Below are 22,134 nucleotides of genomic sequence, written 5' to 3' on the forward strand. Positions count from 1 at the left end.
AAGCTCCCCATTTAATTTTTATAGAAAATTTAGTTGTAATGTTATGACAAAGCTACGGACAATGATAATAGTTATTATCTCAACTATTTTTATAAAATAATAGCTTTTAAAAATCTGCATAGAAAAGAATACAAAAACATTAAAAGTGGTTTATTCTGGATAGATCTTTTCCTACCTTATTCTTTATGCTTCTATAATAATCATGAATTACTCTTCTAAGGAAAAAAAAATCTGCTTAAAAGAAAGTAAAAAGCCAAGCTAAGGTTAAAATTTAATTTGTGGATTCCAAACCTGGGCTTTAACCTTCCTTGCCAATAAGTCCAGAGGAATGTTCCACCTGTATTATATAGACAGATTTATACAATTTTGTAAGCTGCAAAATTAGGCTCTAAGAATGTGCAAGAAAAACAAACACTGAGACCTGAACTTGGGAATGTGTTAACTGAGAATGATTTTCACCAAATGAACAATGAAATGGAAACTACTGATACACTCACAGGACTTTTAAAGAACAGTTCTACAAAACAAGGAGTGAGTCACAGCGACAGGAAAGAAATGACAAACCACTGCCCCCAAATCTGCACCAGATAATCCACCTTGGTTGACTTGGTTGGACAATCTTGGGCCATAAAACACAGCTTATGCCATCCACATCCCTCGGATGGACGTGTCTGCTGTGAACTGGCTGCCACCATTAGGTGCAGATGTCTGTTCTACACAGGTTCACAGACCAAACAATGAAGGAGAGTCTTAGAGAACCACTAAGACTGACAGCAAGAGCAGCCTTGAGCTCCAGGGATGGATAGAGGTGAACGGCAAGACTCATGCCCTCAGGGATCTAACAGTAAAGACACACAGAGAAGAAAATACCTTGAAGAAATTAAGAACACTGCCATCACCAAGGGCACAGCTAAGCCTGGCACAGAGAATCAGAAAGACTTCAGTGCGGGAGGAGAGTCTGAGATAGGCACTGGCACCCACACATGTGGCAGGTGGAGGCCAGTGGCAGCACTGTTATTCCTTAGGGCCATCTTGTGCTGAGGGGACGTTGGGATAATCCATTCCAGCTTCCACTCCCAGCACATAAGGGTGTGCATCTGGTGCAGTCAGTACATGGAAGCATCAGCTTCTATTTCATTGCAGGGCAACAGGTAAGACTCCAAAGCCCATATCAAAAGGATGTTAGGTTCAACTCCTAACTTTACTCATTCCCTCCTATCCCAAATTCAATGACTTTTTATTTTATTTCTGCTCCTGAAAGTGTGCCCTACCTTCTAGGTCTAGCTTTTAGTATACTTGCTATACCTGCACCCTCAGCCAGTCTGCAAATTCAACACTGCCTCCTCCCCAAGGTCTGGATTCAGGGACCCTGTCTTTTCTCTGTGCACACCTCATAGGCTCCACGTCTAACCTCCACGTGAGTAACCCCAAATCTCAAGCTCCACGCCTAACTTGTTGCAGAAGCTCTAGTTCCCCACCTCCCACTGTCTACCATACATCTCACTTCAAAGTCCAGTCACCCTCTCTGTTGGTATGATCATTATCACACCTATCACTTTGAGACTTACTGCCTGTCAATACTTTGTAAGCGCTGCCATTCCAAAGCAATTCTCAAATTAACCCACTTCTCACAACTCTTTGAGGTAGGTATACTATTACCACCCTCATTTGCAGAAGGAGAAAAATGCAATGTTAAGTAACTAAACAAATATTATAGAATGAGTACACGATGAGCTGGATTCAAACCTAGAAGAAGCTTGACTAAAGTCCATGCTCTTAACCATGATAACAACATTGCTTTGACAAACATAAAAAAGAGCTCATCACATCCATCAGAATTCCCCATTCCAGTCACCCAGGCTTGGAATCTTAGAGCTATGTTTTGTAAATGGCCATGTAAAAAAATGACTCCCTCTCCTGCATGCATTTAGTGCTAAGAAGTCCTGATGGTTTTTCTCTTCTAAAATGTCTCTTACCTACTTTCTTGTCCTTTACTCCTGCTCAAATGTAAGCCTTGATTATATCATATCTCCTCACAGAAAACAGCCTGTTTGTTAGAAAAGAGCTGGTATTCATTTCCTCCCTCTTCAATCTCCAAAACACTGAGATGATCTTCCAATAATGTCTTATATTCACATTCATTCAAGCATTTACTCAACTACACTAGTTCTATGCAACAGGCATCCTGACAGTCTTTATAAAACTGAATTGAACAACATCTGATTGTTACCTTCAGGAAAATCACAGCCCACAGATTGCCTTCAATTTGGTAACCACTGTCCACTCCCCCACCCCCTACCACCAATTCAATAGCTCCCCAAAATCTGCAGAAAGGTCCCAAAGTAGCAATCCTTGGGCCAAACTCTCCAAAACAACTTTTTGTTTGGACAAATATGCTTTTAACAAATTTGATTCTGAAATTCCTTAGCAGGCAACAATTCTTCAGTTCTCTACAGATACCACTACCTTCTTGTTGCTTTCACTCAGCCTATGTCACCATTTGTGTTTCCCATCAAGACCTAGAAAACAAAGTCTGAACTTTCAATCAGCATTCAATGGCCTTCCAACCTAGGAGGACTCTGACCTCTCCCTCCCATTACTTTCCAACAGGTAGCTTCTTCACAGCCAGACGGCTCCCTAACTGCACCCAATTATGTCTCAATAGCTGCTCCACCAGCGGGGCTCAGTGCTGCCCACCTTCCCTTCTCTGTTCTTCCACATGCTACCTGCACAAGTTTCCACCTCCTTCGGAAGCTTTCCATGTGGTGTAGGCACCACAGCCAACACAGGCTTTTCAATCTCTGAAATCCCCTCTACTATGAATCTTGGTGTTTTGGTTACACAGAAACCTCTTCTTTCCAAACAGACTGTAAATTCATAGTTTGGACTGCTGGCAACATACTTATTCTGTATCATTTCCACTATATTTCAATCAAAAATTCATGTTTATTATAAAGTTTAAACAAAAGAAAATAAAGAAGAAAAAAGAAATCATCCAAAATCCCACCACTCAGAAATAACCAGGTCTCCCACTAATTATTTCACAAACCTTATTTGTGAGTATTTTTCTGAGCCTACACATGTGAAAGAATGGCAGTACAGATGATGAGAATAATTTATAACACTAGGAATATATATCATTTTAAACTAAAAATTTAAGGCTCCATTTTATATGAATTTAACGTAAGAAAAATAAAGTAGAATCAAAGGAACTGCCAAGTTTGAAAGAATTATTTCTTCAATTCATGCTATATTAATTCCTTAAGGATCTCTCTAAGGTTAAAAAAAAAAGACTGTAAAAATATTTTCTTAATTTATCACCCTTTTAAACTACATGTTTCATGTTTTCTTAGTACTGGCTCTTTACCGAGAAAGATTAAAATTAAAATTTATTTTCACCTACCTCCCAATCCCACCTCCTGGTTTCTGCAGATTATATTATTATTTTTACTTGGTTAAAGTTTCAATTTTCCAATCTGTTCTGTGGTTAAAATTGCCAAATTTTTAGTCTTTGTTCTGGATATAAAATGGATTGAAGCCTCAGCCAGAGACCTTTATTATGCCGTCTTCCATCCTGAGTGTTCATTTGTACTTCTATCTTGCTTAGCTAAATTTCATTAACTTGATTTTACAAGAACGGCTTATGATTTCATTTGTATTTAAGGACATCTGTCTGTTGTCTTTGTACTTGAGCATTAACTTGGCTGGACACAATATTCTTTGTTTACATTTCCATTCTCTCAATGATACCACTCCACTGTTTGCTGATATTAGATGTTCATATTGAAAAGTCTGAGGCAAGCTTAAGTTTGTACTTCTTGATTTTCCTGTCTTTGCACAATTCTTTATGGCTGAAGTGCAATTAATTTAAGTACCTACGTCCATTATGATGCATCAGTTTTTCCTGTTGTATACATTGTTCCCCTTTGATCTATAAATTTACTTCTTCCCGTATATCAGAAGAATTTTCTTCTATTATATCATGAATACTTTTCTCTTCTTTTACAGAGAAGATGATAATAGATACAGGGACAAAGACAGACAAAAAGCAATACAACTCAGCAAGAGTATGCCCTAAAATATAAATGTTCAGTAATAACTGGATAAAAGAAATAATGTTAGTCAAGTTCTACTCTTCCATCATTACTTAGAAATTACCCATTTGCTTAAAAATAGATTCTCTTCAGAGTAAAAACTATCTGGTTTCTCTAAAAATTACTGTAGTAACATCTATATAATTAGAAGGTAAGTAAAATCCTCTGAACACACACATCAAACTCACCAGTTATCAGTATGGATTCAAATGCAGTGAAACATATGAAATGTACATGTTCACTTAATACACAATCCTAAAAATGAGTTTTGTTCTTTTCAATAGGCAAGAAAAAAATACAGACCTCCATGAAAGGTATGTCCTGTTTCTCAGAACATATGTCTTCTCTAGATGTTTTGTGAATCTTCTTTTCTGAAGAAGGCTTTGTGTCCACCTTTTTCAAAGTTTCACAATGATCTACTTCATTCTTGACAGGTACTTGCTGGTTATTCCCTTGAATAAACAAATACAATTCAATTTCTAGCTAATAGTTTCCACTCACATTCCCCATGTTCTTTCCTAAACTAAACATCTCATTTGACTTCATGAGAGTTCAACTTAGCATTGTTTTTTAACATCCATGATGCTCCAGAAATTTATTTTGTTCACAGATGAAAGTATATTTACATTAAGAGTCCTACAAAAAGTCAAGGAAAAAGGTGGGGGAGGGAAACACCAATATTCACAGCATTATTATTCATAATAACCAAAAAGTGGGAAAAGTGTCCACTGATGGATAAGTGGATAAACAAAATATGGTATACACATACAACAGAACACCATTCAGAGTGACTCACTGCACAACACTGTGAAATGCTTAAGGCTACTAAATTGTACAGTTAAGATGGTCATGGATGGGCGCAGTGGCTCACGCCTGTAATCCCAGCACTTTGGGAGGCCTAGGCGGGTGGATTACGAGGTCAGAAGGTTGAAACCATCCTGGCCAACATGGTGAAACCCTGTCTCTACTAAAATAGAAAAAATAGCTGTGACTGGTGGTGTGCACCTCTAGTCCCAGCTACTCAGGAGGCTGAGACAGGAGACTCACTTGAACCGGGAGGCGGAGGTTGCAGTGAGCCAAGATCACGCCACTGCACTCCAGCCTAGCAACAGAGCAAGACCCCATCTCAAAAAAAAAAAAAAAAAAAAAAAAAGTCAAGATGTTTTTTTCAAAAAAAGGAATGAAATTCTGGCACATGCTACAACAGGATGAACTTTGAAAACATCATGCTAACTGAACTTAGCAAGATATGAAAGGACAAATGTGTTATGATACCACCCATGAGGGAACTAGAGTAATCAAATTCATAGAGACAGAAAGTAGACTGGTGGCTACCAGGGACTGGGGAAAGAAGGCAACGGGTATTTATTATTTAATGGGTACAGATTTACTGCCTGAGATGACTAAAGTTCTGGAAATAGAAATGCATAGTGGTGATGGTTGCATAACAATATGAATGTACTTAATGCCACTGAATTTTATAATTTAAAATTGTTCAAATGGTAAGTTTTATGTGATGTATATTTTATATATACATATTTTTAAGCTGGCAAAGAGGGAAAGAAGGATAAGGACTTGGATTCTGGTCATGACAGCCACTAATTAGTTTTACAGTCAAAGTTAAGTCTCATTAAGCTGCCTGTGCCTTAGTTTTCTTATTTATAAAATGAGCACAGCCCCACCTTCCTTGCCTCCCCTGTTTGACAATTATAAAGATGAAAACAGAACAGATATAAATGTAAAACATCCCCACCAAGGGACACACGAACTGTTCATGGAAGGTCCTCCCTGCTACAGTGAATGCCTTCCCTGCCCCTAGGGAGCAGCCAATCGGCAGAGGAGCCAACAGCTGATTCATCAGATGGCAAAAGTGGGTGCTGGGAGGAACTGTTTCTGAAATTTTTTTTTTCCATTTTTCTTTTAAGTGATTTCATGAGTGTACTTCTTCTATCTCTTATCCCACAACAAAAGCAAATCAATTTCAACCCCACAATAACCGGCCTGTTTTCTAATTTGACACGATGTATTTTAGTACCTTCTTTTTTCTTAAACTGAGAATCCCTAATGATACCTTTGAAATCTGAGAAGCTTACTTACATGACCATGGGGCAGGGCAAATATTTGCCAGCAAAGCAGGCTGCAGGCTCTGGTGGATGGACACCTAACCAGATTACCAGCAGAGGCTCCAATCCAGCCCTGCTGTGGGGCGTGGGGCGTGGGGCGTGGGGCGTGGGGCGTGGGGCAGGGCAGGTTTCTCACCCACAAAAGGAAAGGAGCAGTCAAGTCCCCTCTGATTCTGAAATTTGAGGCTACAAATTAAACTCACTCAAAGCAAGATACACAAATTTTTCAAATAACACTTACTAGGTAAACATACTTTCATTTAGTTAACAGAAAATTATATAAATATTATGTAACCACAAAAATGCCAGGCAAGCAAATGGCACACACCTTGTAAAGTAATGCAGGTTTTTATGGTTTAAGTACACCTATGACATACTAGGTCTTATACTTTCAGAAAAAGGGACTCTATCTCAAAATTAAGGTTATACTCTACAAATGTCACAAGACAAATACAGAAAATTAATCTTTTGGCCAGACTCATTACATAAAATAAAGCATCATGCCATGTTTTTAATGCTTTTGGCTATGATGGAAATACAAGGGCCAAAGTCATATCCAGAGACAAAGCTGATCACTATCAACTGCTTCCTTTAATAACCAGGAATAACTTCCACAGTAGAGTTAGTGAAGAGTGTGAATCAAAGTCTACTAAGGCTATTTCCCAGGAATTTCTGTCCCTGTAGGACAGTCAACTATTTGCCTAGAGGGTTTAGATCACCTCATTTAGGGGACTGTGGGACACAACTTTCAGATCCTTTTCAAACCTGTGCATTTCTGAACTAAGAGCATCTAACAGCAGCCCTGTGGAATCACTATTACCCTCCATTTCCTACTTTGTCAAATAAAAGTCATTCTTTAGCAGACATCACCATTGAAATTTAACTCCTTCAAAATACAAATTGACGGTTAAAATTCCACAAAGGAAAACATCAAATACTGTGAAATAGTGAAGCAGACATCCAAAAGCAAGGCAGACAGCGTCCGTACCAGAAAAAGAAAGCACAAGAAGAATATTCCTTTGGATTCTGGAAGCCATAAGTATGAACTACAATACAGATATTTGCCTCAAAAAATAGATGCCATTACTCTCCTGGTGTCCTAATTTGGGAGAAAATGAATTTCCTTAAGTTTTTTCTTCAGGCCAAGAATATAGCGCTAAAAGTATTAGTCATCAAAGTTTCTTAGGAAGGATAAAAATTTAACAGCCGGTACAAAACCATCCCCAAAACGTCATAACGCACGGACTTTTAGAAAATTAGAAATGCCTTCTGTGGGGCCAAGACTCAGGACAAGCAATAAAATGAATGTTAATAACAAGTTCTGCAGTGACTCTGAGAAATTTTAACATGAAAGTATTCAAGAATATGGGATACTGAATACATACATCATTTACAAATGGCGTCAATCCACATGTTGTGGTTTGGCTCTGGGTCCCACCCAAATCTCATGCTGAATGGTCATCCTCAGTGCTGAGGAGCCTGGTGGGAGGTGACGTTCATGGTGACTTTTCCCTGGCTATTCTCATGATAGTGAGAGACTTCTCACAAGATTTAGTTGTTCAAAAGTGTGGCTATTCTCACAAGATTTAGTTGTTTAGAAAAGTGTGTAGCACTTCCCCCTTCACTCTCTTCCTCCTGCTCCCACCACAAAAGACGTGCTTGCTTTCCCTTCACTCTTCACCATAACTGTGTTTCCTGAGGTCTCACCAGAAGCAGAAGCCTGTACAGCCCACAGAACCATGAGCCAATTAAGCCTCTTTATAAATTATCCAGTCTCGGGTATTTATTTATGGTAGTGAAAGAACAGCCTAATACTTCCCCATGACCTCACTGAGTAAGAGTGTTTGTGCCACAGTTAAAAATCAGAAACAAATGGAAGAAACACCAATAATAATAAAGGGGGAAGGAGAAGACTTTGGGAGGCGACTATGTTAATGCCCCTCGCGGTGGTAACGGTTTCACGGTATACACTTATTCTCAAACTCATCAAGATGCATACATTAAGTAGGTACAACTTTATAGCTCAGTAATTCCTCAAAAAAGAGGTTAAAATAAAAAACGAACAAACAGAAGAACAAGAAACAAGTGATCTCCTCATTAACCTGCTTAAAGTTGTACTGTCTCAAATCTAATCACAATCACATGGTCTATTTTGAACAAACCATTAAATCTTCATTTCAAGTTATTAGTATCTGTAAGTAAGTAAGAATTTTTTTTTTAATTTCTGCAAATACGAATAAGTTCAGAAAGTTGAGGTACCTAATTCAGTGAAAACTTTCAGGTACTGTTAAGCTCAAGGCTTAAGGTATTCTCACATTTAATTATATCTTTACATTATTACAGGTAGAAAGCTGTGAAATAATTTGTTCACTATTTCTCCTTGGTAGTGCTGAGGCCAACCACAGCTTGTCTTTAGCCATAATTATAAATCTACATTATTTTGATCAGTGAAAATGGTTATGAACATTTAAAAAGAGTATATTCACAAGATCATTTACATCACACATAAAGTCCCACTCTTGTCAGATGACCATGAGGTTCTGGAACATGTAACAAAGGTTTGACAAGTTTAACTTATTTTATAGTTGTTTGACAAGCTGATGCCAAGAAAATAGTGTAGAAAAACAGAGCCTTAAAGAATGTCAACAGACTATTTCTATTGGGAATTTTAATGTATTATTTACTATAGGCCTCTCTGATGCAGGCAGGGGAAATGGAGTAGAAAAGGGATAGACACATTTCTTTTTCATTTTTTGTTTTTGTTTTTATTTTTGAGACAGGGTGTCACTCGTTGCCCAGGCTGGAGGGCAGTGGCACAATCATGGCTCACTGCAGCCTTGACCTTCTGGGCTCAAGTGATTCTCCCACCTCAGCCTCCCAAGTAGCTGGGACCACAGGCCTATGCCCATGTACCACCAACCTGGCTAAATTTTTTTTTTTAAGATGGGGTTTTACCATGTTGCCCAGACTGGTTTGAAACTCCTGGGCTCAACTGATCTGCCCACTTCGGCTTCCCAAATAAGACACATTTTCTGTTACTTAGAAAATATTGTTTCTCGAAGAATGTATGTAGTCAGAACCATTAATATATACCCTAGAACATTTTCTTCTTACATAATAAGCCACACCTTGGCGGGGGGGAAGCCTCAGAATAGGAGAAGGCAGATTCTTCAGGTGGCCTCCAGGAGTTCTGACAGGTTAGGAAAATCACTTATGGTATTCTTAAGAGGCGGGTCTGTCCCTGCCTTTCCATTTTTCCCTTTGAGGCAACCTTATGACTAGAATGGTTTCTACAGGCCATTTGTATACTTTGGGAGAAATGGCTAAAACGTGGCAAACACACTGAGTGACTGGAAGTTCCCATTTTGCTGGAATCTTAAGCAGAATCCTGCCAGTCAACAGGAAACACCGTAACTGGTACTTAGGATTCTCAGCTATCAGGTGGCTTAAGCCCCGCTCAAAGACCAAGCTATTAGTACAATTCTACAAAAAAAAAATGCAGATTCTAGAAAAGATCTTACAGTAGAAACAACACACATTTCACAATGTGAAATACTTTTCAAAACTAACAAAGAACTAATGCTCAAAGCTGGAAGTAAAAACGAAGGTTCTTATATATATGTTTTTCTCATTCTCAAGCATTCTTTGCACTTGTGACTTACCTGTCAATTATTGCCTGTTTACCATCTGCCAAGTTACTGCAATGTTTTCCTCTGAAATTCAACAGAACCCCAAACCCTTAGTATGACTTAAAAACTCCAAACCCTCCCTTCAGACTATAATTATCTTTCCGTAGATTTCTCAGTCCTTTCTTATTTTCAATATTTTAAATTCTTGAATTTTAAATTGTACATGTATAGCAGGCAATTTATTCACTTTTTAACATCTTTGATATCTTCCTAGAACAGTGCCGTGAACATAAAACAATCAGAATGAAACGCATGTCAATGAATGAACTTCCCTGGGAGGATCTCCTGCTAACATAATACCCCTGTAGACAAGTAGAGGACCATGAATTAGCATCTCTGAATTTGCTACTCTGAACGTGGTGGAAATTAAAAGTTCTTTCCTCAGCTCTTATTTGATCTGACCAATAATCACTCTGGTACCACTTAACATGCAGCTGATCCAGCCAAAATTTTTTTTTTTTTAATTTTGGCAGTGAGATATTTGTTGCCCTTTAAAACATTATAAGCGGGCCAGGCGCGGTGGCTCAAGCCTGTAATCCCAGCACTTTGGGAGGCCGAGGCGGGGATCACGAGGTCAAGAGATTGAGACCATCCTGGTCAACATGGTGAAACCCCGTCTCTACTAAAAACACAAAAAAAAATTAGCTGGGCATGGTGATGCGTGCCTGTATTCCCAGCTACTCGGGAGGCTGAGTCAGGAGAATCGCTTGAATCCAGGAGGCGGAGGTTGCAGTGAGCCGAGATCGCGCCATTGCACTCCAGCCTGGGTAACAAGAGCGAAACTCCGTCTCAAAAAAACAAAACAAAACAAAAAAAAACATTATAAGCATACTAGTAATCTGTACAGGAAGGAAAGATTCTGGGCAGGTTTACCATCTACAATGATACAGGCAAACCCTATGTTTCCAGACTCACATATTAAATTTACTCATGCTTATTAAAGTATTATTACCTGATAATCTTGGCTCAGCTATTGGCATTGAACATCAAGCACTGGACAGGAGGATCCCAAATAAGAATTCAAATCCTTTGACCTACTCTGACACTACATTTCTCATCCATGCCTTTATATTCAACTGCTTTAAAATACTAAAGTGTAGGAGGTCCCTTCTATCCATCTACCACAATGCCGTGGGCATTGCAGCTTGCAGGCACATGTCTCTGTGGGCACAAGGGATCACAGAAGAAGCGTTTCTGGAGGGAGGATGCCGTCAAACAACTCTAATTTCAAGTGTGTGCAAAGTCATCCTATGTTAAAGACTGTGCTCAAGCCTAAAGCACTCACAAAACAAGGGAAGAGTCCAACAGGACTCACTCCATAATTTCACCCTTTCACATATGTTTTGTATTCCAGGCCCCACAGAGTGTCTGGGAGAGAAACAGAGTAAGACACCCAATCACCCTTTCATAATACATCCACAGGCAAGGTATACCATGGTTTGATTTGAAGATCTGGTTAGCTGCACTACCAGGGGGCATACTCACACGCCAGGTAGAAGAGACGCAGGGCACAGTGTCAACCCTGCAGAAATCAGTCCACTTCAGGCATGCGGACCACTCCCAGGGGAAACGGCAAAAACGAGCTGGACGAGGTGCACCAAGAATGCATGTGTGCAGATGCCTAGACCGCATTTCCCTCAGAGGACCAACTTTCTTTTAAATTTGAAATGTCCTTTTATAGAACATTTAAAAATCAACTTAGGATTTTTACCAAATGCATAAAGTTCATCAGGAGTTGTCAATCCATAACATCTCTGTACCTCTTCTCCAATATCAAGAAGTGAAAAACATGAGGTTATATATAGATGCTTCAAATAAGACAAAAGGCAACTGAGTTTTCCAGATTAAAGTGTCAACAATCTGACTATAGGCTGGGTGTGGTGGCTCATGCTTGTCATCCCAGCATTTTAGGAGGTCAAGGCAGGCAGATTGCTTCAGCTCACCCTGGCCAACATGGTGAAACCCCCCATCTCTACAAAAAAAAATACAAAAATTAGTCAGGCATGGTGGCATACGCCCATAGTCCCAGCTACTTGGGAGGCTGTGGTAGAGGACGGTTTGAGCCCGGGGGGTGGAGGTTACAGTGAGCCAAGATTGTGCTACTGCACTCCAGCCTGGGTGATAGAGCCAGACCTTATCTCAAACAAAACAAAACAAATCTGCTTAAACAAGTACAGAGATGTGCATATTAAAATGGTCAGAATGAACAAAGAAAAGAAAATAAATAAGCACAGGCCCTAAGGCTAGATAGAGGCCAAAGGGATTAAAGCGAAATGACAATTCTCTTTGGAGTCCGTCCTCCTAGTCTACTGTGGCTTGCATTTCCCTTAACTGCTTTTGTTACATGAGAACATCTGTCTTCTTTTAACCAAGAAATACAATTAGAGAAGAACCAGGGCCAGGAAACCTGAGATGGTGGCAGCTGTTATATAAAATAGCTGAAGTTTGATTCAGTCAGAAACATTTCATGGGCTGATTAATTTTTGCAAGTAGTCTGAAAATCTGTGTTTAAAAAAAATAATTAGGGCCAGGCTCGGTGGTTCACGCCTGTAATCCCAGCACTTTGGGAGGCTGAGGTGAATGGATCACTTGAGGTCAGAATTTGAGTGGGCTCAACCTAACCAACATGGTAAAACCCCATCTCTACCAAAAAATACAAAAATTAGCTGGGCATGGTGGCACTTGCCTGTAATCCCAGCTACTCAGGAGACTGAGGCAGGAGAATCACTTGAACTCAGGAGGCAGAGGTTACAGTGAGCCAAGATCACACCACTGCTCTCCAGCCTAGGAGACAGAGCAAGACTCCATGCCAATCAATCAATCAATCAAATTAGAAAAAGATGTCCATGTCCTCCCAAAAAGAAAATATGATGCATAGTCCTCTAAACTTAGGTACTAAAACTTAAACCTCTTAGTTACATTTTAAAAATCTGGTATCTTGTCTTGAACTTTTCATTTTATATCTTTTTTCAGCATTTAAACCTTTGCTAAAACTAAAAAACTCAGCATCCACAATTAAAACTAACAGTCACAGGTGAGTATGAATTCCACTAAAAACAGACTGGGGACAAACAGGAGAGAATTATCAAAGGGGATGAAAAGATTACCATTATTTTTTCTGGAAATTTCTGGCAAGTCTGCCTGGTGGTACTGAGGTGAGTTTCTTGGCAAATGGTTTTCAGGTAGTTTCTTGGAGGTCTTCAGTGGACAGAGCTCCCGTTCCTTGAACTCGGCTGTGTTCTCTGAAGTTTTAATGTCAGTTTCCTTAGGAAACATACATGTCTGTATTCCCTCCTTCATATGACACTGTGAAGAAGGACTATTGAAAACAATTGTGTTTTTCAGTGTGTTTTCTTCTTTATTCAGTAAGTTTTTGGGAAGGGTTAAATTCTTCTGCAGGTTGACAGTTATGCCACTTGCATATTTGAGGTTGATCCAGTTCTCACCCATGGCATCAGTGCAAATGTCCTCTTTAGCAGCAGACAGTGAGCTGCCCAGGGGCGGAGTCTGTTTTTCCTCAGTAGTCATGCTGGTGCTGCTGGCCGCAGCTGTGCTGGTTTTGTGTTTACTGTAATACACTGAGCACTTGTGCTTCTTCTGAGAATGACTATAGGTGGCTGGGCTCCTCTTCGCAGCATTCTGGATCCTGCTTTGGGGAGTGTTCACTGGAAGGCAGTTCTTCCCCCTGCCTTTATCAGAGGGGCCATATGTATCGAGAAAGTTCTTGCAATTGCTTCTGAATTTAAGAAGAAAAACATTTCGCATTAAGGCAAACCAAATCAGACTCTGCTTCTCTGCTTCCACATTCATGAGAAAAGGGCAGCGATCAGTAGTGAGTGTATTAGAAAGTTCTACCTTCCCTTCTTCTAAAGCTCCAGGAGTTTTCTGCCAATGAGAATACCCATCAACTAAGTCCTCACAAGGAGACTATCTCATAATAAAAGGAATAGGGCAGCTGTTCACATAATGACTTAAAGAAAATTTTGTGAAAACAAAATGTGGAATCAAAATTTGTATTTACTTAAAATGAAGTCAGAAATGAGTAATGTCAAAGGTAAGAAACCGCCCCCACTCCCAACCACACTACAGGAATTCTTACTTGTAAGAATGGGAGCTGATTACATCCACAGGACCATTGTTTTGCTGGGAAGAGGCGCTAGCATTTTGCCTCTGTCTTGTTTTCATGAATTCCATGAGAATGTACTGTGCTTGTTGGAAGGCTATTAAAATCACACCCAACAGGGACAAACTGAGGAAGAAAGCAGCAAGGTTCACTATTGCATGGTTCTGACTGGCATTCAAAAGACTAGTTTCATTACAGAAGAATGGGGAATGATTTACGAGAAACATCTGAAGATGCAGTACTAAAATTCCCTAAGATTTATGACATCATAATTTCCGATGTTCCTTAGAGATTAAAAAAAAAACACATACACACGAGTTTCCAAAATTGTGCATATTTATAAGCTTGACAGTACAATTCCATTTTTATAAAATCACTCAAACAGGGTCATGCTAGTCTTCTCAAATCATCACTGCATGAGCTAACACAAGTAATTAATATTTGTATCATCCACCATGACTGCCTGTGAACACACTATATATGGAACAGAACTGTCTCATACTTCTATGTCTGATGACTTTCTTCCAATTAGTTTACTATAACCTTAAAGTGTACCAGTGAATATTTCATGTATGTCACAGTTCTCAAAGCATGTAACAATTCTGCTCAATTCACATACTTTGACTACACTTGGGCAGTTTGCATTTTCATGCAACTTGCCTGGATGACTTCTCTACTCAGTGAGAGGAGAACAAGAGAGACAGTAGTGGTTTACCTGACAAAGAAGACTGTGAGTCTCCAAAATGATTCCTCCCAGCTGGGTCCTGGAACCACATCTGCACACAAGGGCAACAGGTGATGAGGGAGAGTCACATTGAGAGTGAAGCGAAATTCTAGGTCTGCTGCGGTTATAAGAGTTAGGTCCCGAATTACCCAGGAAGAGGTAAAGTCTGGAGTGAACCTGGAAATAAAAGAGTCATCTTTATGAACTTTTAATCATTTTAATTTTAGCCACAAGGCAAAATAGTGACAACACATCTTACTTCTACAAAAGAAATATTTACATAAAAACAACATAAGACATTTGGAATATCTTACATAACACACTGTTAAGAGCACCACAAAACTGATATCGAGTTAAAGCCCAATGCTTACACAATGCTGATATCGCGGGATGCATTTGGATCCAGGGAAAACTGATGACAATCCAGCACTTCAAATCCATACCCTTGGCAATTATACCCATTAATTTTCAGAAACAAAATAGTTATAGGAAGAGGTCCAATATTCTCAACTTTAAAGCTCTTTGTAATAGATAAAATTTGCTTGCTGTCTTTCAGTTCTAATGGGGGGCCAAAAAAAAAAGATATTTAGCATATGTGAACTATAAAATTTATTTAAAATCATTTATTGAATTGATATTTATTCAGCAAACCAAACTACATTACTAAAATGTGAAAAAAAAATCCGACATAAGCTCAAAGTATGATTTTTATCTAATTTCCAGAACAATTATAGATTCCATTCTAGGATACAACAGAGATACTTAAATAGGCAAGATTTTTCTTAAGTGAAATGCTCTACCAAGATACAAAAAGTAACCAAAATTTCTTCTTTGGTCCTTTACTTATTAAAGATTAAGGTTAAAAGTTTGTTCTTCTCAAAAGTCAAATAGTTTGATTTACTACAAGCCACCATATACCCCATGCTCTGTGATTTTCACTCACATTGAACCACGCACCAATTAAGAGTGTTCAAGTGCTTCTGTGTAAATCCATCACAGCTGCTAGAAACGCAGTTCAAACATGTGCCATACTACTACAAAGAAGCAAATGCTTGCGAATAAACAAGAACACATTTTATACTGAGTTTGAAAAAAGAAAGGTTATGACAAATTTTAAGTATCCTTGTGAATTATCATATATAAGGACTAATATTTTATCTGTTCTACAGGTTTTTTTTTTTTTTTTTTTTTGAGACGGAGTTTCGCTCTTGTTACCCAGGCTGGAGTGCAATGGCGCAATCTCGGCTCTCGGCAACCTCCGCCTCCTGGGTTCAGGCAATTCTCCTGCCTCAGCCTCCCGAGTAGCTGGGATTATAGGCACGCGCCACCATGCCCAGCTAATTTTTTTTGTATTTTTAGTAGAGACGGGGTTTCACCATGTTGACCAGGATGGTCTCGATCTCTTGACCTCGTGATCCACCCGCCTCGGCCTCCCAAAGTGCTGGGATTACAGGCGTGAGCCACCGTGCCCGGCTGTTTTTTTTTTGTTTGTTTGTTTGTTTTTTAAGAGACAGGATCTCATTCTGTTGCCCAGACTGAAGTGTAGTGGTGAGATCACTGCAGCCTTGAACTTTTGGACTCCAGCAATCCTCTGACCTCAGCCTCCCAAGTAGCTAGGACTACAGGTACACGCCACCACAGCCAGGTAATAGTTTAATTTTGTGTAGAGATGGGGTCTCACTATGTTGAGCAGGCTGGCCTTGAACTCCTGGGCTTAAGTAATCCTCCAACCTCAGAAAACTGAAGTGCTGGGATTATAGGCTCAAGCTATAACAACAGGTCTGGTTCTATAGTTTTTATATTACTTAATTCTATCATCCAAAGTCAACTCTAATGAATAAATGGGAAAGCAAATACCCTAAAGAAGAATTCTGAATGTAAAATTACTAACAAATCTTTTCTTTTCTTTTTTTGGACACAGAGTCTTGCTCTGTCACCCAGGCTGGAATGCAGTGTTAGGATATCAGCTCACTGCAGTCTCCACCTTCCAGGTTCAAGCAGTTCTCCGGTCTCAGCCTCCCAAGTAGCTGGGATTACAGGCATGCGCCACCACGCCAAGCTAATTTTGTATTTTTAGTAGAAACAGGGTTTCATCATGTTAACCAGGTTGGTCTCGAACCCCTGGTGTCGTGATCTGCCCACTTCAGCCTTCCTAAATGCTGGGATTATAGGCATGAGCCACCATGCCTGGCCGCTAATAAATCTTTTCAAATTCAGTGCTCATTTAGCATAGTTTTCTAAAACAACAACAAAATCTATTCAGCCATCAAAATAGTCCTACAAATGATCCAGGGGTTTCACCAACCAGGTTTCTCTGTAGAAAACATAGTTACACTAAAATGCTTTCTGTGTTTTTATAAAATTAAAAATAGTAACAGGAAAATAAGACAGAATTTACCAAAAGCATTTTACATTGACTGTTTATATCTGTTTCAGTTCCTGAGGAAGTTGCTGAAACTAATGTAAGTGATTTAAAGGCATTTCATTTAAACACATGCATAATTTAAAAGTTTTCTAGTGCATATTAATATATTTTAAATTCTGCACTGTCTGATACAGTAGCCATTAGACACATGCAGCTATTTAAACTTAATTAAAATAAATTTTAAATTAACTTCATCAGTCACGCCAGTTATTTTTATTTTTGGTTTTGCTTTTTTCTGAGACAGGTCTCACTTTGTCGCCCAGGCCAGAGTGCAGTGGCATGCTCATAGCTCACTGCAGCCTGGATCTCCTGGGCTCAATCAACCTCCCACCTCAGCCTCCTAATTGGGACTACAGGAATGTGCCATGATGCCAAACTAATTTTCTCTTATTCTTAGGAGAGATGAGGTCTTGCTTTGTTGCCCAGGCTGGTCTCAAATTCCTGAGCTCAAGAGATCCTTCCACCTTGGACTCCCAAAGTGTTGGGATTACAGGTGTGAGCCACCACGCCCAGCAACTAGTTATATTTAAAAACTTCTTTTCTTTTTTGAGACAAAGTCCTGCTCTTATAGCTCAGGCTGGAGTGCACTGGTGTGATCTTGGCTCACTGCAACCTCTGCCTCCCGGGTTCAAGCGATTCTCCTGCCTCAGCCTCCCAAGTAGCTGGGATTACAGGCATGTGACACCACACCTGGCTAATTTTTGTATTTTTAGTAGAGACAGGGTTTCACCATGTTGACCAGGCTGGTCTTGAACTCCTAACCTCAGGTGATTTGTCTGCCTCAGCCTCCTAAAGTGCTGGGATCACAGGCGTAAGCCACCATGCCTGACTATTTTTAGAGACTTCTTAACCACATGTGGCTAGCAGCTACTGTCTAAGACGACACAGATACAGAATATTTTCATCATCACAAAAAGTGCTATTGGTTAACACACTTTTAATCTTTTCTCCACCATTTCAGTGATTTTCTGTGATTAGGTAACTGACAGCCAAATTAACTGCTTCACGTATTTATTTTAAATATTTAACACTACTCTGATAATATAGCAACTACACAATCTTTTTTCCCTCTATATCTTTTCTGTTTGTTTGTTTTAGAGAGGGGATCTTGCTATGTTGCACAGGTTGGCATCAAACTCCTGAGCTCAAGTGATTCTCCCAACTTAACCTCTTGAGAGGCTGGGACTCCAGGTGCTGGTATGGTTTGGATCTGTGTCCCCACCAAAATCTCATGTTCAATTGTAATCCCCAGTGTTGGAGGTGGGACCTCATGGGAGGTCATTGGATCATGGGGGTGGTTTCTCATGGTTTAGCACCATCCCCTGTCCCAATGCTGTCTTTGTAATAGTGAGTTACAATGAGATCTGGTTGTTTAGAAGTGTGTGGGACCTCCTCCCCTTTCCTGCTCCTGCTCTAGCCATATAAGATGTGCCTACTTTCCCTTCATCTTCTGTCATAATTGTAAATTTTCTGAGACTTCCCTAGAAGCTGAGCAGATGCCAGCATCATGCTTCCTGTACAGCCTGCAGAACCATGAGCCAATTAAACTTCTTTTGTTCATAAATTACCCAGTCTCAGGAAATTTCTTTATAGCAGTAAGAGAACAGACTAATAAAGGCCTGCACCACCATCTAGCTTATTTCTGTTGTCTAAATTGAGTTAAATATCTAAAGATACCACTCTAATCAAGAGGTAACAGCCTATATATGCTCAAATGTCTACCTAATTTGATTATTTGCACTAATGCAATGAATTTACTATAAATTTTTAGAATTTAGAATTTATAGAACGCTTTCACTCTCAGCTTTAATGCCAACCTCCCCTGTCGGAGTCCACGCCTACGAACTCACGTCTACGGCAGTCCATCAGCGTGGACTCAGGCACCTTAAATCGGAGTGAGCCTCCTGCACCAGGAAGTCTTCCACCCACTTTCAATAACTCTCTCGCTCCAAATCCTTCCACACCAATCATGTCGATAACAGTCAAGTTATTCCTGGAGTGAAAGGAGATGCAAATAAAAACACATTACCATGGCGTTACAAGGGGCAAAGCACTTGAAGTTAAATATTCCAAGTTAGCAAGAACATTTTTAAACTTTTTTGAAGGTTTAAAAAAAGAAAATTTATTTAAATAGTGTGGCATCTTCTTCCATCTCACAGAATAAGGCTGCAGCCACAGGCAAGGGAAGCCACCACTGCCAAGTACCTGAGTGAGCTGACTGCAGCAAGATTGCACAAACAATGATGACCTCCTTCTAAACACAGTCCACATACGTAGCCCCATATATTTTTCTAAAAACTAGGAACCAGAGTAGTGATCAGACATTCAAGAGAAAAAAAAGCTGAGGAAATAAAGTGGGGGACACAGACAAACACGAATACATTTAGACAAAATAATGAAACGTATTTACAAAGTCAATTAAGGTGTTTTTATAGTAACTGTAAGAAATTCTGCCCTAGGGATGATTCTAGAAATAGAATTCTATTGTTTCTTTTGAAGTGAAGATTTAAAATTTCACCCCATAAATCATACGTATCTAGTCAGGTTTTTATTGGTCAAATAGTAATTCAGACTAGCATGTGTCTTTTCATTAACTGAAGTTCCAGGGCAAAAAGGTGGAAATAATTTTTATTTTTTAAAATTTTTATTTATTTACTTATGAGACAGGTTCTTGCTCTACCACCCAGGCTGGAGTGAAGCAGCATGATTATGGCTCACTGCAGCCTCATCCTCCCAGGCTCATGCAATTCTAACTCAGCCTTCCAAGTAGCTGGGACCACAGGCAAGCATCACTATGCCCATTTAATACTTTGTATTTTTGTAGAGGTGAGGTTTCACCACATTGCCCAGGCTGATCTCAAATTCCTGGGCTCAAATGATCTGCCTGCCTCAGCCTCCCAAAGTGCTAGGATTATAGGCATAAGCCACTATACCTGGCCTGGAAATGATTTTTAAATGATGCAAGTTGGAGTGAAGGCCACTCCTCAGAATGTAAATATTATAGAAGAGAATTCATTTTACTTTTGTAATTATATAGTATACATTAAAATATCTTTACTTCTTTAAAGGATTAAAAAGCTTTTATTAACCATTAAAAAAAAACCTTTAAGTGATGGGGCGTTATTTACAGAACAGAAACTATCAAAAGTAAATTAACTTCTATGAAAAATTTAGACTTTCAAGTCTGAGATAGTTCAACCTGGATGAAATAAAGTTTGTCTAGGACCTCAGTTCTTCAATGAAGAGTCGGTTTAAATGAAACACTAATTCAAAAAAAAGAGAATTTAAAAACAAAACAAAAAAAATGAATGAAGAAACAGAAAAAAAGAAACTCTTACAGGGCATTAAGTAACTTTAGTTAAAATGCTTAACAAATAAACTCAAGAACTTTAACATATCTTTTTCTTAGTATCATTCATTTGCACAAGAACAAACTTACATATTAAAGAAAATCCTGAATAATAAATTTTTTGCCAGATGATCTGATACTATGAGTTTTTTAAAAAAAATAACTCAAATGTGGCCAGGCACAGTGGCTCACGCCTGTAATCCCAGCACTTCGGGAGGCCGAAGTAGACAGATCATGAGGTCAAGAGATTGAGACCAACCTGGCCAACATGGTGAAACCCCATCTCTACTAAAAATACAAAAATTAGCTAGGCTACTCAGGAGGCTGAGGCAGGAGAATTGCTTGAACCCAGGAGGTGGAGGTTACAGTAAGCCAAGATCACGCCACTGCACTCCAGTCTGGGTGACAGAGTGAGACTCCGTCTCAAAAAAAAAAAAAAAAAAAACTCAGATGTCATTTATTAAAAATTAAACTTGTGTTAAACTTCTCACTAATGCAGAGCCTCAGCATACATCTGTATTTACTGTAAATTTTTTAAAGACTCTCAAGACTACCTAAAGATGAAAACAATTTAAAAATAAAACACATTTAACATGCTTAAATCAGTTAGCAGTAACTCATTTCAAAGGAAGAAAAGGAATAAAAAGAGCCAATAGGCTCAACGAAACACCTTTTCTGTTGTACATTTGACTACTGAGAATTCCAACAGCAAAAAGAGATGAAAGTGATATGTTTGTTCAAATACTAAAGACTGAAAATATCTACTGCAGTGCTTCAGTGATCTTTCTATGCTATGGACAGAGGAGTAGATCTATGTGTGAGAGTGTGTTCTGCCTTTTGAGACAGCACTGAATGAGGTGCTGTGTGGAAAGCACTACCCCTCCTGGAGATATGGGCGCACACTCCCTACTGGAGAAGAGAGGAGACTAGGGCCCTGGGGGTTACATGTCAAGCCTCCAGTGACCTCTTTCTCAGCTCCCACTTCTTCCTACCCTGCAACACAGCCTTAATCCTGAAGGTCTGATTGAGAAGCAAATGTCAACTATCAGCCAAAGAGATTTACACAGATGAGTCAGCAAGAAAGAAACATTCTACAACAGGAACACACCTACCGGATTAGTATGAGTGAGGTAACTTTTCCATAGTCAGTGGGTGTGAAAACTACGCCAACCCTTTTCATTTCCAAAGGCTGCAAATGTAAGTGAAGGATGCCAAACCTGGATTCATCGGAATGCATACCCTGCAAATTAATAACAAATTCCATGAAACAATGTCATACTCCTAGAAAGCAGGCTTCCATGGTCAGTAAGTGCACCTAGAGTTTAAACATGATTGCTTTTCTTTTAATGTCCAGATTTGACCATACTGATCAACATGTTTGAACTTGCTGATCCTGAGAGTTCAATCCAATAAACAGTTTCTGAGCCATAACTAAGAAATATAGGCAGAGGCTACAGGACAACCTGACAAAGATGCTGGAAGGGGATTTGCTTCCTGGTTTGGATGGAAGTTGGGGCTAGAAATTTTCTACACGAAGATGCTTTGAATGTAAAACATCAGTCAGAAAACAGACCCCACAGGCTCTGCTTGAATGCTAAAGCAATCTG

The 22,134-nt window shown here is 39.3% G+C and overlaps 1 protein-coding gene across 15 annotated transcripts in view; it reads right to left on the minus strand.

Moving 5' to 3' along the window:
* TMEM131L (transmembrane 131 like) overlaps positions 1-22,134 on the minus strand; it is a 178,148-nt gene that overhangs the window by 20,486 nt on the left and 135,528 nt on the right. For 9 of the 15 annotated variants that reach the window (XR_013532855.1, XM_078366370.1, XM_008992586.5 and 6 more), the window contains exons 20-26: positions 21,640-21,767; positions 19,029-19,171; positions 15,125-15,311; positions 14,745-14,930; positions 14,006-14,155; positions 13,014-13,642; positions 4,398-4,546 (exon numbers count right to left, since the gene is read on the minus strand). Coding sequence is in view for 12 of the 15 variants with exons in the window: in XM_078366370.1 (XP_078222496.1) it covers positions 4,398-4,546; positions 13,014-13,642; positions 14,006-14,155; positions 14,745-14,930; positions 15,125-15,311; positions 19,029-19,171; positions 21,640-21,767 (1,572 nt within the window). In the remaining 3 variants the exon portion in view is untranslated. Of the gene's footprint in view, positions 1-4,397; positions 4,547-13,013; positions 13,643-14,005; positions 14,156-14,744; positions 14,931-15,124; positions 15,312-18,995; positions 19,172-21,639; positions 21,768-22,134 lie in introns of all 15 variants that reach the window. The other 6 variants (XR_013532854.1, XR_013532853.1, XM_008992584.5 and 3 more) reach the window with 1 other exon arrangement.

This window comes from Callithrix jacchus, chromosome 3 (genome assembly GCF_049354715.1).
Source record: "Callithrix jacchus isolate 240 chromosome 3, calJac240_pri, whole genome shotgun sequence".
In the NCBI taxonomy this organism is placed as follows: Eukaryota; Metazoa; Chordata; class Mammalia; order Primates; family Cebidae; genus Callithrix; species Callithrix jacchus.